This window comes from Protopterus annectens, chromosome 11.part0 (genome assembly GCF_019279795.1).
Source record: "Protopterus annectens isolate FY-2018-M chromosome 11.part0, PAN1.0, whole genome shotgun sequence".
Taxonomy (NCBI): domain Eukaryota; kingdom Metazoa; phylum Chordata; order Ceratodontiformes; family Protopteridae; genus Protopterus; species Protopterus annectens.
In genome coordinates, this window is record NC_056745.1 from 1,160,129,688 (window position 1) to 1,160,151,753 (window position 22,066).

Sequence of the window (22,066 nt, forward strand, 5' to 3'; positions counted from 1 at the left end):
TGCCAAATTCTGGGTGGTCATTTAGGAATGCATAAGACAAAAGCTTGGTTTTCAGCTAGAATTTACTGGAGAAAATGTTCATGTAGCTGCTCAGATGACAAAGGACAACACTCAGCTCAATTCTTAAGAGCCCTTTGATGTCCTTACCCGATAAAGATATCACACATGAACAAATAATAAAGGGCTCTGTAGAACCACTTGTAAAATCAAATAATAGTTATCAGCACATCCTGGTAGGCACTGATTATGTAGCAAACTTTCCCAGGCCAGTGCCTCTATGAAGTGTTAATGCAAAGCACATATCAAAAGAACTACTACTGCTTTTTTCTAGAGTAGAAATTCTCCAACAAGTCCATACTGACTAATGCACCCAATTCATGGTTAGAGTAATGCATAAACTTTATCATTCTTTTAAAGTGAAGCAGCTACAGAGATACGTATACCCCACTCAAACAGATGAGCAAGATGTGAGTTTTAATAAAATGTTGAAGGAGTGACATGGCTAGGGTGGGGTAAGAGGGGCAACTACCCCAGGCACAAAGCATCAGGGGCATGATCAGCTGATCCGATCTCTCATTCATGCAATACCAGGTTATAAACACTGGTATTCTATTTGCAGTCAAACCAAAGTGCTGAAGTGCTGCACGTGTGATCTAAACTGTAGAGCTTGCTACGTTGTAGTTTTTTTAACTAAAACCTGAGCTCCTTGCAGGAGCTGGGCAGGGTATAAACTACATCAACTGTTTGCTACAGTTAAAAAAGAATTTTTTTAAATTAAAACATGAGCACCATTGTGCTCTGTGCAAGCAGGGTATAAAGCGTAGCAATTGTCTGCTACATTTTTAGCAAACAGTTTTCTACAGTTTAAAAGGAAGCTGTATTTTTTTAAACTAAAATATAAACACTGTAGCACTCACTGCAGGGCAGAAGGGGAGGGGGTGTGTTGTGCATCTGGCCACCTGGTTGGTGTGCCAGTAGAAGGAATGTCTGTTTTTTTTCATTTTATTGGAAGAGCTGGGTAGGGCATAGATCTAACTGTAATAAATGTAATAAAACAATTGTTACAATGTAGTGCTTTTATTTTCTTTCTTTATTTATTTTTTTTTGCTCTGAGGGTAGGGTGCTGGTTCATAGTACCAATCCAGGATGCTGATTTAACCAGCTATGTTTCTGCTTTGAAGTGTTGTAAAAGGTGACAGAAGTAGATGAGAGAAACTGGGACCAAATGCTTCCATATCTTCTCTTTGTTGTAAGGGAAGTACCCCAAGCCTCAAATTAAATGAGAAATAACCGATGTTTCAGAAAATAATTTATACTCAGGAATGAGGACATATTTTCAGAGTTGCTTGGTAGCATCAATTTAATCTAGCACAACTCTGATGAGAAAGTGAATTTGAAACTGTACCATTTACCAGAATGCCAAAAGCCAGCAGTGCAGAAATTACTCAAACGTGGGATCATAGAGGAATCCCAAATTAAATGTACTTGCTCCATTATACTGATCCCAAAGTCTGACCAATCTATATGGTTTTGCAATGACTTCAGAAAACTAAATAAATAGCATATCTAAACTTGATTCATATTTCATGCTCTGAGTAAGCAAACTGATAAAAGTTTTGGCAAGGCAAGGTTTCTGTTCACTTTGGACCTAACCAAAGACTATTTGCAAATTCTACTAGCTCCAGAATCTAAGGAAAATGGCATTTCCCAAACCAAATATATTTTTTTCCATTACAGTCTGCATTTTAGTCTCCACTGAGTATCTGCAATATTCTAAAGGTTGATGGAGAAAATTCTTAGGCCCCCATACCAGATAAGCAAGAGCCTTCACTGATAATGAAGTAATATATTTTCTGAAGATTAGAAGGCTATTCACCTGAGGTTTAAGCCACTTTAGATTGCCTGCATCTTGACTACTGACACAGCTAAGTGAACGTTAAGCATGGCAGAAGCCCGCTATATGAGCTATGTGATGGTCTCAAGGAGAGTGAAACCACAAACTGAGAAAATTGAAGCAATATGAAACTGACTTGTGCCAACCACTAAGGAACACATTAAGGTTTTTTTGGAGTGGCTAGCTGTTACTGTACATTTATTCCTAACTTAGCTACCATTCATGCCAAAGCAGAATGAGCTTTTAAACAACAAAAACATATGTTATGTTCATAACCAATACAAGTACACCCAGACTTTTCCAAGCAATTCTTAGTGTACACAGTCACTTCTGAGGTAGGCAAAAGAGCACTGCTGTCAAAGTCTATAGATAGGGATGAGCACCCTGTCTGTTATAAAAGCAGAAAGCACAGCAAAGCTGACAGACGTTATTCAGATACAGTCAGACAATGCCGTGCCATAAAATGGTCTCTCAACACCCTAAAATATTATTTGTTGAGTAGGAAATTTGGGCTAATTACTGATGATGCCCCTCTACAATGGCCCTACTACCAGAAAGCTCTCCCAATGGGATTTGATCCTCCATCCACACACACAGGCAAGCCAGACAGATGCAATGAAAAAAGGAAGCGGGTACCTCTTGGGGTGTATGATGGCCACCACCTTATGAGCAGATGACATTCCTAAGCTCATAGTGTAGAGACCTTCTGAAGAGGAATCTGCAGGGAGTTGCATATGAAGGATGAAGACAATCTGGAAAGTGTCCTTGAAAACTGGCAGAGGAATAGAAACTGTCATTTTGTAAATAGAAACTGAAGAAAATACCCCTGCCTGTGTGGTAGAGTCTTTAAGGGAAAACTTCTACTTTGCAAGCAGTTTGTTAGCTAGCGAGCTTTGAGGAAAACATAGTCTGTTCTAGAATATTGAAATTGTTGAACTCAACTTTGGAAAAGAACCTAGCAGTGTATGAAAGACTGCGTTTTTATTGTTACTCCCTATTTTGTGTTTTCTGTGTAAATAACCCTCCATTTAAAAAATGGTCCAAAAGACTATTCTTATTACTGAAAGCACTGTCAAATGCTTCTCTCTCTCTCTCTCTCCAAAATGCAGAAGAATCACAAATCATAGATCAAAAAGAAAATTACAAAACACTGAATGACTCATAAAAATGAATCACAATATGCTGAATACTTTTCTCCCATGAAATAAGTTTTTATCAGTAAACCTCAGCTACAAAACCAATAACTGAGGGAAGGGTTGTTAGTAATGTGATGTGTAGGGTTTGGGGCAGGAATAAGGTTAGGGTTACAGTTAGGGTAAGCACACATGAGTAATGTGTAGGGTTAGGGCAGGAGTAGGGTTAGGGTTACAGTTAAGGTAAGCACACATGAGTAATGTGTAGGGTTAGGGAAGGAGTGGGGTTAGGGTTACAGTTAGGGTAAGTGCACATGAATAATATGTACGGTTAGGGCAGGAGTACGGTTAGGGTTACAGTTAGGGTAAATGCACATGAGTAATATGTAAGGTTAGGGCAGGAGTAGGGTTAGACCTACAGTTAAGGTAAGCACACATGAGTAATAGGTAAGGTTAGGGCAGGAGTATGGTTAGGGTTACAGTTAGGGTAAGTGCACATGAGTAAGATGGGCAGGAGGGCTTTATCTCTTACTAAGAGGTCACCTATTAGTAGCCTGTATAATAATAAAAGAAAGACAAGGTGCTGAGATGGTCTGCATAGTTTTTGTAATTCAGACCCTTACTTTTTTTAGTCAGAAAGCACTGTGGTCACTCCAGTACTGACAAGTGTTTAGACAAGTACATACCAATGGGGGCATTATATTTAATGATTGGCCTGATGAGTGATGACTACAGGGAATGATTACATCCCCAGAGCTGTTGCTATGTCTTTAGATATAAGCTGTGTGATGGAAAAAGACTTCTTACAATGGTGGATAAATGATGAACAAAGGACAGTTTGTTGTCCCATTTCCCAGTTCCCTGGCTACAGCATCAATTTTCAGGTGGTGTATTATCAATGTGATAGTTACAAGGGAAGTCATACTTGCTGAATTATATGATTACATATGGTCTGTAGAAGTCATAATTCTAAATACTATTTATTTATTTATTTTATTTATTTATAACATTAAAAAACATTACCTTCTCAGCCCTGGTAAAACCACTACCCCTGCACCACCTACAACAAATAGCATTGAATGTTTAACATCCCAATTTAACTCTCATTTCATCACAACTATCACCTCACTTTTAAATAACAGCAAATCTAACCAACCCCTTACAGTGCCTACCTCTACTAACTCTAAACCTAACTATTTCCCTTTTAAACCCATACAAACTTTTTATATCAAAAAACTCCTATCAATACTAAAACCTACCTGTCTAGCAACTGACCAACTCCCTAATGACTTCTTAAAAACTGCTGCAAGCTCCATCTCATATCCCATATCTATCCTAATCAATCATTCCATCATAGAACAATATGTCCCCATACTATGGAAAATATCCCATATCATCCCCTTCCACAAGGGAGGCCATCTAAAGATCTCTCTAATTATCGTCCCATTGCCATTCTCTCACCCCTAGCCAAAATCTTAGAAAAATGTATTCATAAGCAGCTCCTAGACCACCTCATTATAAATAACCTCCTATGTAGTTCATAGTTCATAGGTTCATAGGTTAGTACTAGGCTAACTGCCCTTTTGGGCCATTTGAAGCCTAGCCAGTTACCCCATGTGAAAATCAAACCCTGCACCTTGTGTCTTTAAGGTAAATACCTTAACCATTATGGCTTCCATCCAAAACACAGTACAGCTACAGCCCTCATAAGTTTCACAAACTACATCAACCTCCTCAAAATCAATGGACTAGTCTCTACTTTATTCCCTGATATGTTCACAGCTTTTGATATGGTATCCCACCAACTACCACTCAGCACTCTAGCCACCTACAACCTCAACTCTACAGCTCTCAACTGGTTCTTTATCTTCCTTACTAATCGACAACAGGGAACTAAATGGGATAATAAACTCTCCACACTCCTTCCAGTCTCCATTGGGGTTCCTCAGGGTCCCATCCTTGGCCCTCCCTTTTTATTATATTCACAAATAGTCTAAACACTGCCACTATATCTGCTTCTATCATTCAATATGCTGATGGCACTACTCTCATTTGCTCTGCTCCCACACCCTAAGAACTCCAAGGTAAACTGCAAAAGTAATTTCTAGATATTGAAAATGACCTAAATGAACTTCATCATGGTCTTCTCTAACAGGAAATCCAAGGCAAAACCACTTCCTCTCTCCATCTACTCTACTAGTGAGACTATAATAGAACCAGTTAACCAAACAAAACTACTTGGTGTCACAATAGACAACAACCTAGCATTCAATAAACACATATCACTCACAATTAAGAAAATTCACATCAAACTTGGTGCACTATATAGGGCCAAACCTTACCTTACTTAAAATGCCAGACTAGCCATAGCCAGATCCCACCTCCTATCCTAACTTTTCACTAACCTGCACAAGTCTGATTTACATCTACTTGATTCCTGCTACAACAAAATAGCAAACTTTTCTGCTAATATACCCAACATGACCCATCATTGCCTTGCTCTTCAAAAATTACAATGGCTTGAATTTCCCAGTCTGTTATTGGTCAATCAGCTCACCACTGCCCACTCCATTATCCACAAACCTGAAAACTGCTCTGCACCCTCCAACCTAGTGCAACTAAATACCAACCCCAGGACTCTTAGATCAACCGATAAACTTATACTCAAGGTTACAAAGTCCCATAATTACTTCTGTGACTCTCTCTTCTCCTTCAAAGTCACCAAACAGTGGAACCTATTACCCCAGAATATCTTAAAAAACATGGATCATCATAGCTTCAAAAAACTCCTAAAAGAATACCTTACTCAACAATGGCTATGCTCCTGTAATACTCCTGGCTAGTTTCTCATGCCTTCGAGCAAATGTTTTCTATTCTGCTGTCTTCTTGTCTTACTTCTACCAAATGAAAGTACCACAATGTTTTTTAGTTATATATCTAATGAGTTTCATATTACTGTCTGTAGTAAGGCTTAAGAAATGTAATGCTTTCTGTTTTTACATTCCCCTTTTTATAAATTGTGATTATTGACAACTGTAAGACTTTTTGTATATTGTTTGTAAATCTTTTAAACATTTTTGTAATCTTTTTGTACTATTGTTATGGAGCTTACCTCCCCAGGGCTCCACTGAAAACGGGCTATTTGCCCAGCCGGACTCCACCCGGTTAACAAATGTAAAATAAATAAATAAATAAATAAGAGGAGTGAAGTTAGAGAAGAAAGAAAGTGATGCCTCTCCAGTGTAAGCACAGCCTACTACATATCTTTGGAACTGTGTTGTAGTGCATAACCAAAGCAATGTTAATATAAATGCAGTGCAAAACAGAGTGTGCCACTTCAGTATACATGTAAAAGGAAAACAGCACTTGACATCTATTTGTTAATGAAATATGTACAAATGCAGCAGGTTAATTGGTCATTATGTATTTGGACTAAAGTCTAGACATTGCAGTGCAGTGCATAACTAATGATTTACTTAGAGCAGGACCAATGCATAAACTCTTACACTGTCGTCGGTGGGAGGTAAACAGTGACTCGTTTCCAGTTCTGGAATCTCTGTGAGGTGTACACAGAGCTTTCTGTGTAATGTAGGCAGCCAATCGTAGGAGGGACACACTCTTCAGTGAGTAAGTGCCAGTTCTTCCCTGTATTTAGAGAGTATTGAAGCTGAACACTGTAGGAGTCAGAGAAAGGCTGACTGCATCCCATATTCATTTCAAATTGAAGGAAAGAAGAACCAGTTACTTGAAAATCCCATGTTTCTGCATAACGGGGTTTACCTGAAAAAAAAAAAAAAAAGAAGCAGCATTTAATTCATGATGAAGCAAGACTGGACTTTTGCTCTTAATGCATAAAAATTCCCTTTTCAGAGGCAATTACAATCTGTACTGTGCGCATACCTCTCAACTTCTTAGCATAAGAAATCTGGACAGTCTAAAATTATGGGGGGGGGGGGGCAAAGGTCCTAAAATAGGGACAGATTTTAAATAATGGTCTTATAAATGTATAAAGTTGCTGGATTAATATGATTTGTTTTAGCATGCATTTTCTGAAGGATATGAAGTCTGAAACTCAAATGTATGTCATTATTTAGTGCATTCAATCCTCAGTGATTTGCCAGAAAACCACAACTTTTATGAGGAACCGACCAAAAATATGAGGCAAATATCTGGACATTCTGTGAAAATCTGGACAGTTGAGAGGTATGACCATATAAATCAAAGATCTTATAAAAATATCTGGATGTACCCTTGTAACGAAAATGTACAACAATGTTATTTATGGTGACTTGTGCTAACAAAGTTCTTTGCTGAAATTAGAACTGAACTAGAGGTAGCAACTTTAATATGTAGACTTCATCAGAAAATTATGACTATTATTTTTGTACAGGTAAAAATTTAAATAAACTAGATTACAAAGATGTATGTGCCAGTAAGGACATTTTTAATGGCTAAGAGTGGCTAATAAACATTGCATCCAATAAATATTGCATCATATAATTCTGAAATTAAAAGAAAATTAGAACAAAATATGCATTGCATAAATGTGCAATGCTTTGCAACCTGTAAAAACTTTTGCTATTTATGTCAATATTGCTCTTGCAAGTTTATTCCCAAATCAAAAAAAAAAAAAACAAACAACTTCTGTATATGTTGACAGCATGTATATCAGCTGGCATGTTGACTTGTACATTGAGTGCCCTCTGTTTAACAGTGTCTTCTCAGATACATACATGTATGTACTTTGTCAAGTGTTGTGCTTTTTTTGCCTGGGCCAGTGCTAAAAATAGATTATTCCTAGGTGAAAATTCTCAGCCACCAAACAAGCAAACAAACAAATAAAAAGTAATATAATCACTGCATTCCGTTTCCCACAACTTTATTATTGGTGGTTCACTGACATAAGGACAATGTGTGAGTCTTTACTACTGGTGACGTGAGCTCAGCAAGTATCTTGGTCTCTTTACAGCTGTCTGGGGTGGGGGTGGGGGATTGGGAAGAAAGCGGTTTTGCCTGCCTATTCCTTGTGGTAGGCTGGAGGTCATGTGATTGACTTCCATTAATGCATTTTAGTGGCAAGTGGAGACCTAAATGGGATTATCAAGCTGGCATGGGGGCAGGGTGCATGGGAAACATTTCCTGCGTGACCGGGTGATATCCCCTTTCATTGCCTACTACACCCTGGTTTCCTTGACAGAGATGATAAAACATATACAAAATGCAAAGAAAGCCTGACTGACAGCATCTATAAAAGCAACAGGGGGTTCTATACTTCAATTAGAGAGAGAGAGAGAAAGACAGACAGATAGCAGTGCAGAACAAGATAAAATGTAACTTCAACAGCTCTATACGTCATCAGTCCTTTCTCTGGTCCTCATCAGACAGCAATTCATTTTACTGAAAAAAATACTTGAAAGCAACACAACTCTCTTGGCACCTCTGCCATCAGACATTAAATTACATGTTCTAAACTAACAGGTCTAAACTATCAGAACATTTTAGCTGTCGGCTAACAGTGGAATTAGGGAGAGCACTTGGACAGTCAGTGCTCCTTTCACTTAAAATATGCTACATAAACTTAAAAATGGTCCTGGAGAATCAGAAAACTTGACTAGATAGCAATTATTCCAAAAGGGTTTATTAATCCATCAGGAGATCCCAGTAAAAAAAATCAAATGTGCCTACTCATGGCACAAAATCCAAGTGCCATGAGACTAAAGCCTTTCCTTGATACTTGCTAACCATGGCTCACAAGACCGGAGTGTAGAAGACTGCAAGCAGAACTCTTCTGGGAGCATGCAAAGCAATCGTAGGCACAGCTATATTACCAAGGTGAAAACAGCATGCATGGGGGGGGGGGGGCAGGAAGTTAGTTAGAATCAGGAAGGGGTGGGGGATTTATGTAAATGTAGATGGGTAGGTAGAAGAAGGGTTTAAAAAGCCACAAGTAGTCAGGCAAGATCTCTTTTCAAGAGCATGCAGGACAGAGCAGAACACCCACCCTCCCACCTTTCTTCATAAAAGTAGGAGGAGGTGTAGATAGCACAAAATGAGATGTAGTAAGTGCTGAATGACAAGAGTAGGTTGGTGCTTGCTGACCCATAAGGGTGATCACACTAAGGGTCAGGTAGGAATTTCCTGCTTTTTTTCCATTGGGTTTTCAGGTTTTTGCCTTCCCCAGCAAGTGAGTAGGGTAGACAGGTATTGCAGCCATGAAGGGTGGAAGGGCAGACTTGGAAAATTAAAACTGCAAAAGAGTGTGCTTGGCCTGGGGTGGGGTGTAGGCTTGGACAGCTTGGCCCTTCTCTGGGTGGGCTGCCCTATGGTGTAGAGGGCAGGCTGGGCACCACAGCCTGGGGTCCCACAAGTGGCAGATCCCTTTCTGCCACTGGTGTCTGTCTGAATGGTGACAGTGGACTATCGGTGTTTGGTCGTATATGCCTTCAGTCAATGGTATTGGTTGAGTATTTACAGGGATAACAGTGGTATGTTATGGCTTTGTTAATTAGATTTGACATTCTTCCAAGTTCTGCCATTTGTGCACATCTAAATATTCTTGGTCAGCGTTGATTTGATTGGCATTGAGTTATGATCTGGCTCTGATTTGATACCTAATTTGATTGGCATAATAAAAGCCATGGCTGCAACCATTTCTTCTAAACAAGTGTGTGGTGTGATTTGCAAAATGGTGTGCATGCTTATTTACATCCAAGGCAATTCACCATTCCTTTTAAGCTCTTTTTTTTAAGCAACTACAGCTTTAGGAAAAAAAAAACACAAATATATCTGTGCAAGCAGAGGACAGCCTAATTTTTAGCTGCTCATTTTTGCACTTTTCTCCTCTGGTTTTGTTGATTTTTTAAGCAGTGGCTAATGAGCCCAAAAAAAAAAAACAGCATTTACAAGGAGCTGCGCCATCTGCCATAGGACAGACAAATGGCTGAGGGGAATTATGGGAATTAACTCTGAACTATGGAAAGCAGCTCAGTAACAGTTCATAGCTTTAATCCTGTCTGACTTTCTATTTATGTGATTGAATTTTTGTGGACATCTGCGTGAGTCTGTGTATTTGTTCTTCTGTGTTTTTGTGTGTGCGTGTGTGTGTAAAATACCCTACTTAGGAATGGCAGGTTAGGTAATTAGCTTGCTCAGGCTCAAACCCTGTACTGTGACTACAGGAAACAAAAGCCTTAATCCCTCACACCAACTACCAGACTACTTAGTTGTTAGAGTTGATTAAAACTTGCTTAAATGGGTAATTTTGTCTTTTACTAGTTCAATCATTTTGTTTCACTGCTTTATGGAAAAAATCTAGAAGGATGCATTTTCAATGGATATGAGTTTCAGTGCATTTTCAAGGAATGCAAGTCTCAAGAGAAGATAAGTTTACTGTTGCTAATGCTAAGTCTGTTTAAATTTGCAACTGTTTTGTTTAGCAAATCTCTGCCACTATTTTTGCTATAGTTTTAAAACAGTGTTAGTAGCACAAAAGGTAGTATACTTGCTTTTGATACAGAAGGCTGTGGGTTCTATCCTCACACCATGTAGACGGATTGTTGATACTGCAGTGCACTTTAAGGGTGGGGTGTTGTCCTCCTGAGTGTGCCATCCTTGGTATCAGACTGAGGCCTCATCTGGCTGTGTTAATGATAGCTGCTATAAGATTGTTTGAGTCTGCTTGAGCTCTCCAAAAGAGTAGGGGGAAGTTCCTTAATGCCCGGGCCAAATTTTCCCTTGTAGTATAAATACCACCAATAGTCTCCCCTGAAAAGATGTTACTATACTTGTGGGATTAACCTTGTCAACAAAGGATATTTAAATTAAAAGTTTTACATTAAATCCATATCTCTGCCTTTTTTTCAAAAGTAAAGAAGAAAACAGTATGCATGCTGACAGTTTTGAGCAGTATTTATGGTAAGTGGGGAGGGGACGAGTAAGGGGACACCAGAATGGCTGTGGGGGAGGGGGCCCTGGTCCATTCCCCTGCCTAGGGCCTCATTTGACCATGATTCATCTCTGGGTAACTGACTTTGGTGCCAATGTCTGGCTGCATGTAGAGTGTATACTCTCAAGTTTGAAGACACTAGAGATGAAACAGTGGTTAATCTAATATGTAACCCTCCAGCAGAAATCAACTTGTGGCACATATGACTACTATGTAAAAAATGTTAAAAGTCTACTTAAAAAGTCTCAGTTTGTAATACTTGTAAAAATGTGTACTACTCTCTGATAAACACACTTGTCACTGCCATCTCTGCAAACAAAGAAAGAAGTAATTAATTTTGTTAAAGTATACAGCATATACACATATCTCTGCAGGTTCTAAGGCTTGTGTCTGTTTACTATGTTCAGCATAACACCTTCTAAGACAGATTCTGTTTGTACCTATATTTTCATTGAACACAAGGGCTGTATCCATGGAGAGGCAGTCAACACTGATTTGGCCACCTTGGATTCTGTACCAGTTGGTCTGTAGATCTTCAGAATCACCAAACTTATCCTGAAATCCATTTCGAGAGCTGTCATTCATTCCTATCAGAACATCATCTAAAGCCCACTGTGCTGAATGCTTCCCTAAAGCAGCAAGGGAAGGAATGGAAAAACAAAGGAATTAATATAATCAGGGCTCAGGTTACATGCAAAACATTATCTCAAACATAGAGATGTAAGCATGTCAAAAGCTAAACAAGGCACCTTGGTCCTGCTTATTAAGCATGCATTCATTATGAGTTTCAAAGGTCAATTCACAGTCATGCTAGGGTAACAAAGCAGGTGGTAGCAATCTGTAATACTGCTGATTTAAAAGTCGGTGATTGCGTTAAAACATAATGCAGTGCCCTTAATTTTCTTTTCAATATTAAATTTACAGCTGTTGAGCTAAGCTACATTGCTCCTGCATATTTTAAATCACGTCTCCCAGCTACAGTTCTGAATCACTGCCTTTATTCAACAGCTGGAAGGTACAGTTTGAACTACTTGCCAGATAAAAAAAAACCTACCATGCTGTGGCTGCCACCATCGGAAAGAAGTAGCAGGTGTTTTGGCCTCTGGGGGAAGTTCTATTGTAATTATCTGTGGTTCCAGGAAAGACATGAAGTCAAGTTCTCGCAGCAGATGCCACCTTATTCCATTGTCCTTTGAGTACTGCACAACAACTCCTGTATTTACAAAGGGAAAATGGTTCAGACAGGAAAGCAGCAGAGATGGCATTTGGCAGCATATTACTGAAGCAAATATTTTGTCAGAGAACAAACATGTATCTGAATAACATTACAGTGAGGACAGAACTGAAAACCATGCAGTGGTCATAATGACAAAAAAATACAACTCAAAGCTGAAAATTATTTGTATTTAGCATTACATATTTTTGAATATCTGAGAGTCTAGTCAACATCTTAGAGTAAAAGTAATAAGTGCACTACAGAATTAATTTTATTAGCTTGTTAAATATTTTAACTGTCTAATGACAAATTAGGTGGTTTGGCAATTATAAGAATGTGGGGTATATCTTTCTCCCACTGTGAATGTAGGCTTTCACTTGGTGCACTGTAGATTTTATTTGTGCAGTATTAACTTCTAAACAGTAAATTTGCACTGTATCAATGCTTAATTGACACTTTTACTGGGGAGACAAAGAATACTGAGCATCCAAAATCAGAAACTACAGCTTGCACATGCTAAAATGCAATAAAGAGTGAAGTAGAAAAAAATAATAAACAAAAATTCTGTAAACATAAATAAAACAGTAAATGTAAAATATCTTTTTCAGGTTTTAGGCTATTATAATAGGGTCTATGTTATAACAGCGAACGATCAAAAGATCGAATGCTAGTATATCGACCACAAAATAACGAAAACAAAAAAGAGTGAACAGCCAGAACAGCAAATTTTTCCCCAGGGAAAAAAAATCACTGTTCCTCCCCCCAAAAAAACACACTAAACACTATTTTAAGTGGGGGGCTTCACCCCCCCACTTAAATATACCAACTCCGAGATCGCACTACAGTGCCAAAAATGGCAAAGTGACAGAAGCGGCCAAGCGACTTCTTTCCCAGGGAAAGAATTTGCTTAAGAGCCGCTTTGTCATTTTGCATTTTCGACATTTACAGTTCAACGAAAATGCATTTGACATAATGCATGTTCTTTCTTCTGACAGGAACCCTTATAATACAGTTCTGAAGTTGCTGCTTCTGCAAAATCCCATTTTCATGCATTATCCTTTCAGCTTTTACTCTTCCTTATTTGTAAATTAGTAAGTAAAAACAGGATACACATCTAGCTTAATCCACACACTACAACATAACAAGATGCAAAGCCAGCATAGAAATAGTGGTAGATCTCTGAAAACAGTATTAAAAGCTAACACTCCTATCCTTAGATGCCATATTCCTTGTTTAAAATGGTTTCATAGAGATGTGTCGTTCAGGAAAATGAGATTGAAAACATATCTGATTGTACAGAGTTAATGTATAATTTAAGTGATAGCCCTAAAATAACAGTTAACTTCAGTATTAAGTCATTTATAAAAACAAACAAACAAAAAAAACTTGAAGCAATGACTGGTTAAAAAAAGTCTCTAGAAACACTGATGAGACTACAAAGTAATCCACACAGTTGTTTTCTTCCAGATTTTTGCTTTATCCAAGAGTAGCTGAATAATATTTATTTTCCATATCTAGCAAAATATTTAAAAGAAACTTACATTAAAAACAATAAACAGTAACTATTGAGAATAAAACAGCCAGATGTGTGTTTTCACCTTGAAAATACAAGTTTCTTCGTGTGTAAAATTTTCTTTTTTCAAGTACGGGAATCGAATTCTTAAAAAGTAGATGTGACTTGTTAATGTTTTATTAAGTCATTTATACCTGAAACTACAATCTGTACAGCATACCTTAGCCCAAGAACTCAAGAGCTTTTTATTTAGTATTTTTTTGGTCATTAAAGCCTAGAAATGTATTAAAATATATATTTGCTATTTTCCTTGCTTCACAACAAAAGGCATGTGACGAGAGATGAACCTGGCCTGTACTAGTAATGGTGTCACACCCCAGTTCTTCACTTCATCAAATTTACTGGCAGATACTGACTGACATACATTTTGTCTGTGAGGTCCTCTACTTTTTCAGCAGGTGGAATATTTATAAATCTTGGTACTTATATAATTTAATATCACATATCCTTGAACAAAAATACACTTAATGCATCATTTGTTTTTGTCTTTATTCCATACCTATTGTATTTGGCACATTTTCCTTGTTGCTCTTCCCTTCTTCTATAATTTATTTGCTGTTACTTCTTCCATTTTACTCTTTTGCCAATCTAATCTTATTATATAGTCTTTCTTACACATATTCCATCTTACAAGGTAGTGCTGTTTGATACCATGTTTACAGCCATTTTTCCGAGTTGTGCCATTCATACAAGTTGTACAACAGGATGGTAGTTAACAACACTATCTCACAGCTTGGTTGTTGTGTTCAGTTCTTAGCTTTAGTAGGTGTGTGTGTGTGTGTGTGTGTGTGTGTGTGTGTGTGTGTGTGCGCGCACTGGCATCCTGTCTACATTTAGCTCTCTCCCTTTGAAACTACTGAGTGCCATGATAGGCTCCTGCTTCCTGCTGATCCTGAACTGGATTAAGTAGATAAGTAGAGAATGAATAAATGGATGAATGCAACATTATTCAGGGACAGGTCCACAAAACTGTTATTCAGTGTGCAATACTCACAGACTCATGACTCAAAACCATTCCAGCAGATTAATTATTTTTTCTACAGATGTGGTTACCAACAACTGGATTATATCATAATGGAAGATACAACTGTTTTCTCCCTGCATGGAAGATATAGGGTGCTATGACTCCCTCCTCCATCCATAAAAATGTCTTCCTTTTGGGATTTTAGGTAAAGTGCCATTTTATTTGACTGTGAATAACAACAGGTACCATTAGATACACCTGCTGTGTCGACTCCTCTTCTTTTTCCTCGGGGCTGCATGTCAGACATGTCTGTTTTTGTATTCATACCAACTGGATGATGCCAGAATGTACCAATAAAAAAAAAGATTGCTTGTTGTTTTCCTAAAAGTTCTAATTCAGGGATATATAGTAGAAGGAAGAGAAAACAATTTGGCTTGTGAATTTTATTTTTTTATTTTCTAGTATTACTGTTGGCGGTATCATCTTAAGGGTAAGAAAGTTGGGTTAAACATAAATTTACAGAGGAAAATAAACACACGTGAAGGCAATCAATCTGGTTAAAAATGGAAGAGGGGAACAACCCTCGCTTCCTCCTTTATTATAAAGCACATGGTCATGTGACCTCAATTGACCTCTCCACACCAACGACGTCAGTGTAAGAGCACACATACGATCATTCACTCTCTTTTATTATTATCAGCCAACACCCCCAATTGCTCTTACGCTGTATACAAATACATTTTAAGAACATATATCCTTCACATTCCAAATACGTAATACATGAACTTTTCAATCTTCGATTTCGTAGCAGGTTTAGTAAAGATATCTGCAACTATGTCCTTTGTCGGGCAATATTCAATGCTTATTTTGTCATCAAGTGCTGACCTAACAAAATGATGCTTAATGTCAACATGTTTACATCTCTGTCGGCTTACTGGATTCTTCGACAAAGCGATTGCTCCTTGATTGTCCTCAAATATTGTTACTGGCACACACTTGCACTCTCCATCCATTCCACTCAACAGCTGCACAAGGTACAAACTCTCCTGTGTTGTTGCTGCTAATGCCATGTCCTCTGCCTCACATGTAGATAAAGCCACTGTTTGTTGTTTCTTTGATTTCCATGAAATAATAGGCCCATCTCTATTGAGGCTAAAGCAATAACCTGTTGTACTACATCTATCGTTTTGATCTGTTGCCCAATCTGCATCACTGTATACTACAAGCTGAGGTTTCCCTTCACTTTTCTTGTAACACAGCTCTCTGTCCAATGTACCTTTTAAGTACCTTAACACATGTTTGGCTAGTGTTAAATGAGATTCACTTGGTTGTGACAAATATTGTGAAAGTTTACTTACAATCCAGCTAAGATCAGTTCTCATGCTTGTCATAAAATATATCGCGTTTATATCATGTTATCGAAAGATGAAAATAGCGAACGCTATTTCATCAGCCCCAAATCATCTAAACATGAAAATATCGAACATTCAGAACAGCAAATTTTTTCCCATGGAAAAAATTTGCTGCTCCGAAACACATACACACAACACAAGCACATCAAACAAACAGCAACCACACACATACACTTAAATTCCTACATCTAATGCTACACTATACTAAACATACACTACTATCTACCCACTTAACCCAAACCCTAACCCTAAGGTCTGTCACTATCGCACACTCACCTAACCCGTGCCCTAACCCTAACTCACTTAAACCACCCATAACCCTAAAGTCTGTCACTATCGCTCACATGCCTAACCCATGCCCTAACCTTAACTCACTTAACCTGCCCCTAACCCTAACGTACAAACAATCGCACACTTACCTGAACCCAACACGTAACTTTCCACCACAGCGCTAGGAATAGCAAAGCCACAGAAACAGCCAACCGAATTTTTTCCCAAGGAAAGAATTCGCTGTTCTACAGCTTCGCTATTCTTAGCGTTCGCTGAATAGTGTTCGATATCAGAACATTCAAAGTTTTAATACTTCAATGTTCTGATATAGACCCCATATATCAAACTACCCACAAGCTCATAAAATTTTCTTGGATCTGTAGCTTCACTGTCACATTCAAAGTTTGTTTTTTGTTCAGAAGGGGTACTTCTTACTTTACAATTAGACATAACAAATTTCTCAAGAATTGTTGTGATGTACCTCTTTTGGTTTATCTTTACTTCACCACTATTCTGGGTAAAGTCAATGCCTAGAAAATGTCTTAGCTTTCTCAGATCTTTCATTTTAAATTTAGCTTTGAGCATTTCTTTTACATCGTTTAGTGATTCATTGTCACTAGCTGCTATAATGAGATCGTCAACCCATATAATTAGGACTGTTTTCTCATTTTCAACTTGCCTAGTGTATACACAGTGGTCTGCGGGGTTTTGGATAAAACTATTTTTACAAAGAAAATCATGCAGCATTTTGTTCCAGTTACGCCCTGATTGTTTCAATCCATGCAATGACTTATTCAGTTTACAAACCGATTTTTCATCATTATTTGATTTCTTTTCAAAACCTTCAGGTTGCTCCATATACACGTCACAGTCAATAGGAGGAGCACGTAAATAGGCTGTTTGTACATCCATCTGGTGCAATTCTAAATCGTACTGGGCTGCCATCTGCATTAGACTTCGTACAGATGTCATACTTGCAGTTGGTGCAAATGTTTCATTATAGTCTATACCAGCGACTTGACTGTAGCCTTTAGCCACATATCTAGCTTTGTAAGTCTCAGTATTATCTGCATTATCTTTTACAGTGAAAACCCATCTACCCCCACTGCATTTTTATCTTCTGGCAATGTGGTGAGTGTGAATGTGTTGTTTTCCTTTAAAGACTTAAGTTCCTCCTTCATAGCTCTGACCCACTTCTCTGAGTTAGACGAAGTCATGGCTTCTTTAAAGTTCTGTGGTGTGTTGCATATTAGTCTATAACAGCAGTCAACATTAACTGTCACGTAATCGTCGTTTTCAACTTTACACTCATAGTCCTTCAAGTATGCAGGTGGTTTTCTCTCTCTTTTAGAGTAGTGTGTTTCCTGCCTTTCCTCTTCTTGCCTTATTTTTGTGTCTCCATCACTTATTATAGATTCAGTGTGATTTACTTGTATTTCTTTTGTGATCTGACTGTCAGCTTTTGATTCTGACTTAACATGCACACTTCTTCTGGTATTAAGATCTTCCTCCATCACTTCTGGGTCTGTCTGAATCTGGCATTCAGCTACACTCTTAGTAATGAACTTGACTAACCTGTTTGTAAGGACCCGTCCTGTGTCAGGATAATAGACCAGATATGATGGGCTGTTTTTATCATATCCGACAAAAATCCCCTTATCACATCTTGGGTCTAACTTCTTTTTATCTTGTCTGTATGCATAGCACACTGATCCAAATTCTCTCACCCTTGAAAGATCATTTTCTTTCCTGTTAGCATGAAGAATGGGGTCTCCCCAACACGCCTGTTGTAACATCTGTTGCGAATAAAAGCAGCAGTCATTACTGCAGATGTCCACAACTCTTTAGGTAAGTCACTCTCTATCAACATACACCTTGCCATTTCAAACAGTGTTCTCCAGCTTCTCTCTGCTATCCCATTCTGATGGGGTGAGTCAGGTGCTAATGTTTCGTGTCTTATAGCATTTTAACTCAATAGTGATTGAAATCTTTCGACATGAACTCAGTGCCATTATCTGATCTGATACACTTTACCTTCCCATAAGGGGCTGAATCTGCAATAAATGTTTCAGTCACCTTGACTGTATCACTCTTAGCTTTCAGAAAGTAGACAGATATTACACCCGAGTAGTCATCAGTAAATGCTAAAGTGTACTTAAAGCCATCTTTTTCTACTGGCTCAATTGGGTCTGCCAAATCAGTATGGACTAGTTCAAACACAGCTTTTGCTCTTGCATCTGGTTTTCTGTTTCTGCTCTGGACAAATTTCCCTTGCGTACAGGTTTCACAATCTAGGTTAGGTCTCTCAACTTTACCTTTAATTTTCATTCCTTTTACTACTTTTTCTAATTTTGACACATCTTCAAAATTACAGTGACCAAGGATTTTATGCCATGCTTGAATGTCATCACAGCCCTGAGATGGATCATAATGCATCTCACTATCGTTTTCTTCATCATATGTGTCTAAATAATAGAGTCTATCACACTCAATTATGTCAAACCTGGTGCCATTTTTATATGTGTCTAAATAATAGTCTATTACACTCAATTATTTCAAACCTGCTGCCGTTTTTATATGTGTCTAAATAAAAGAGTCCATCACACTCAATTTTGTCAAACCTGGTGCCGTTTTTATAGATGAGTTGGTCCCGGCCTTGTTTAAAGTTGATCGAGGCCCCTTTGGATGTTGCTCCCTTAACAGAAAAAATGCTCTGTGGATATGTCGGGATATACAGCACCCAAGTCATCATCACCTTTACTTTGCGGCCCTCTGTGTTTAGCAGTCATACCTCTGCATTACCTCTCTTCTGTGTGAACCCTCAGGTTCTCGTCCCATCAGCTAATTCCACAATGTGTTCCTCCGGTTGAAAAGTTGCATCAAAGTATTTAACCTTTTTCAGGTCGTTAATTATGTGTGACGTGGCACCAGTGTCCACTATTAATCCCTTCTGTTTTACTTCACGAATTTGATGCTCATTTATACTGAAGACAAATATGTGATCATCCGCGTCAGTTGCTTGTTTCACATTATCTTTCTTCTTTCGTCTACAGTTACTTACCCTGTGGCTAGAGTTTTTACACAAACTACACCACTGTCTCTGGCCTTTATATCCCCTCCAGCATTCTCATGCCTTATGTCCCTTTTGGCCACAGCTATAGCATATAATCTCTGCTTTTACACTTTCCCCAAGGCCGCTTTCATCACATTATCATTACTTACATTGGCATTAAATTTCTCGGTATGTTTATAACTTCCCAACCTTGTTTTGAACTCACCAAAGCTAAACTTATCATCATCTTGCGTGATGTGGACTGCAAATGGTTTAAAAGTTTTAGGCAACCCTTTTAGAATCATTGCAATTAGTAATCCATCACTGAGCTTTTCCCCAGCATTTCTTAGTGCCATAAAGGCCGTTTCAGCCCTAATGATACTGTGACACTTTCATTGGCAGCTTTCTGGAGGCTTGTTAATTTGGTGTATAGGCTAATTACCCATGGCTTCCCTTTCCCAGCATAATGGTCTCTCTCAGGATCTGAAGCGCTTCTCTACCATCATCTGCGGCTTCTCTCATGACGAGGGACAAACTTTTGTCATCTAAGAACCATATTAGTTCTGCATACGCCTCCATTTTTCTCATTGTCACCGTCCTCCTCATTCGCATCATCCTCTGCGTCTTGCTGCACATTTTGCAAAATGGCATTTTTCAGCCCTAGCAAGTGCAGGTGTCCCAGAAACTTTGTCTCCCACAACTGGTAATTCTTTTTATCTCCGTCAAAACATAGTCTATGCCATCGGCTTCCTACTTCCCTCCTGGGCCCATAACCTGTTGGCTGTATCATTTTAAGGGTAAGAAAGTCGGATTAAACATACATTTACAGAGGAAAATAAACACACATGAAGACAATCAATCCGGTTAAAAATGGAAGAGTGGAACAACCCTCGCTTCCTCCTTTATTATAAAGCACATGGTCATGTGACCTCTCTTGACCTCTCCACACCAACAACTTCAGTGTAAGAGCACACATACGATCATTCACTCTCTTATTATTATCAGCCAACAATTACTAACTTGTAACTTCTTTATTTTTAAAATGTAAATGTAGTTCACATGAACAGAAAATTGGTATGGGCAGGAGCCCATTAAGCAGTAGTAATAATAATAACAGCCATAATACAAACAGAAACATGGCTTGCAAAGGAATGGCATTCTCTACTTATTTCAAATATGGAAAACAGCTTTGTTTTAAATTAGATTTTTTTGTGGCAAAAAATATTATATACTGAGATGGAAGCTCATTATTAACAAAACAGGAAGATACAATGTTGTTTTCATTCTTTTCAATGCCATAGACTATTTTAAAGAAAATATATATTTTCAAAATCCCAACTGCACTGAAAGTACTGGGATACCAACAAGTTTAAAGAAATGCACCACGCATTTAAGAATGGAAAGGACCTTCAATTTTTTTGGTGCATCTTTCCTGTGACAATCTTGTCCATTTCTGGATTCTCTCAATTGAGTAGCTCTGTGCAGTCTTGCTGGCATGATTTGTGATATCTACATATGGCCAGCAGGGAAGTGCATATTATATGCATCAAGTGGGCTTATTTTTAAAATATGGTTTTCATTCTTTGAGTGTCTAGTTAGAATATGTTATAGCCACTGGTTTATTAACAGTGCTATGAGTAACATGCCAATTACTATCTACACTGATTGGCAGACAGAACTGCAAAAGCTATAGTTTATAAAGCAGCAACATTCCTGTCTGTAACACTCATATTCTGCATAAGTCATACTTGACTGAACACAGAAAGATTTTTTTTTAATTATTTCTTGTAACTCAGATGCTTCACAGAGAAAACCTGCCTTGTGAAACAGCTTTGGATTATTTCCAGCCTGTTTATAGGTTTTTTATTATCAATGCAAATGGCCACTCCATATTCCAAGGTAGGTTTTATAATAGATTCATTGAGTGGGAGTGTTGATGCTCAATAGTTTTGTTTCCATTTCATAGTTGTTGTTGTTGTCTTTCGGCTTTTCCCGGTTAGGGGTTGCCACAGCGGAACTCCGGTCTGCTAATGATTGGCAGTAGATTTTCAAGAACGCCGAGGTGCCAGCTCGACGTTCAACCTTCAACGAAGGCACGCCCATTTGCGCATGTCTTTCAAACATTCACCCAACCACGGGGAGGACATGCAGACTCCACACAGAAGGCACTCCCCGCACTCCAGCCGAGAATCGAACGAGAGAACCTCTTGCTGTGAGGCAACAACACTACCGCTGCACCACCGCGGAAGTTATTGTTTCCATTTCATAGTGCCACTCCTTAATGACCTTTTTCTTTTGAGGATCAAAAGAAAACATCTTATATGTCACAACTCCTAGGTCTTCAGTCATAACTTCCTCTAGAATATGATCACCAGTTGCATAAGGGTAACAATTACTTGATTTAACAAAGTGTATTACTTTAGTTTTTTTTTTTTTGGCATTAAATTCCATGTTATTAAATTTAGCACAATGCACACGTTCGTCCAACATATTCTGTAGCTTAAATTGCTCATTTACTGAGTTTACTATAGCTCCTATTACCATATCATCTACAAACTTACTGGTGGCGATGTCTTTAACCAGTGGACACCCAGGCATAAAAATAAT

At 38.3% G+C, this 22,066-nt stretch overlaps 1 protein-coding gene across 4 annotated transcripts in view; it reads right to left on the reverse strand.

Annotated features, from left to right (window-relative positions):
* Window positions 1-22,066, reverse strand: part of RELN (reelin) — a 3,085,913-nt gene that overhangs the window by 693,713 nt on the left and 2,370,134 nt on the right. For all 4 annotated transcript variants that reach the window (XM_044088524.1, XM_044088525.1, XM_044088522.1 and 1 more), the window contains exons 32-34: window positions 12,027-12,185; window positions 11,413-11,601; window positions 6,534-6,807 (exon numbers count right to left, since the gene is read on the reverse strand). In XM_044088524.1, the coding sequence (XP_043944459.1) occupies window positions 6,534-6,807; window positions 11,413-11,601; window positions 12,027-12,185 (622 nt within the window). The remainder of the gene's footprint in view (window positions 1-6,533; window positions 6,808-11,412; window positions 11,602-12,026; window positions 12,186-22,066) is intronic.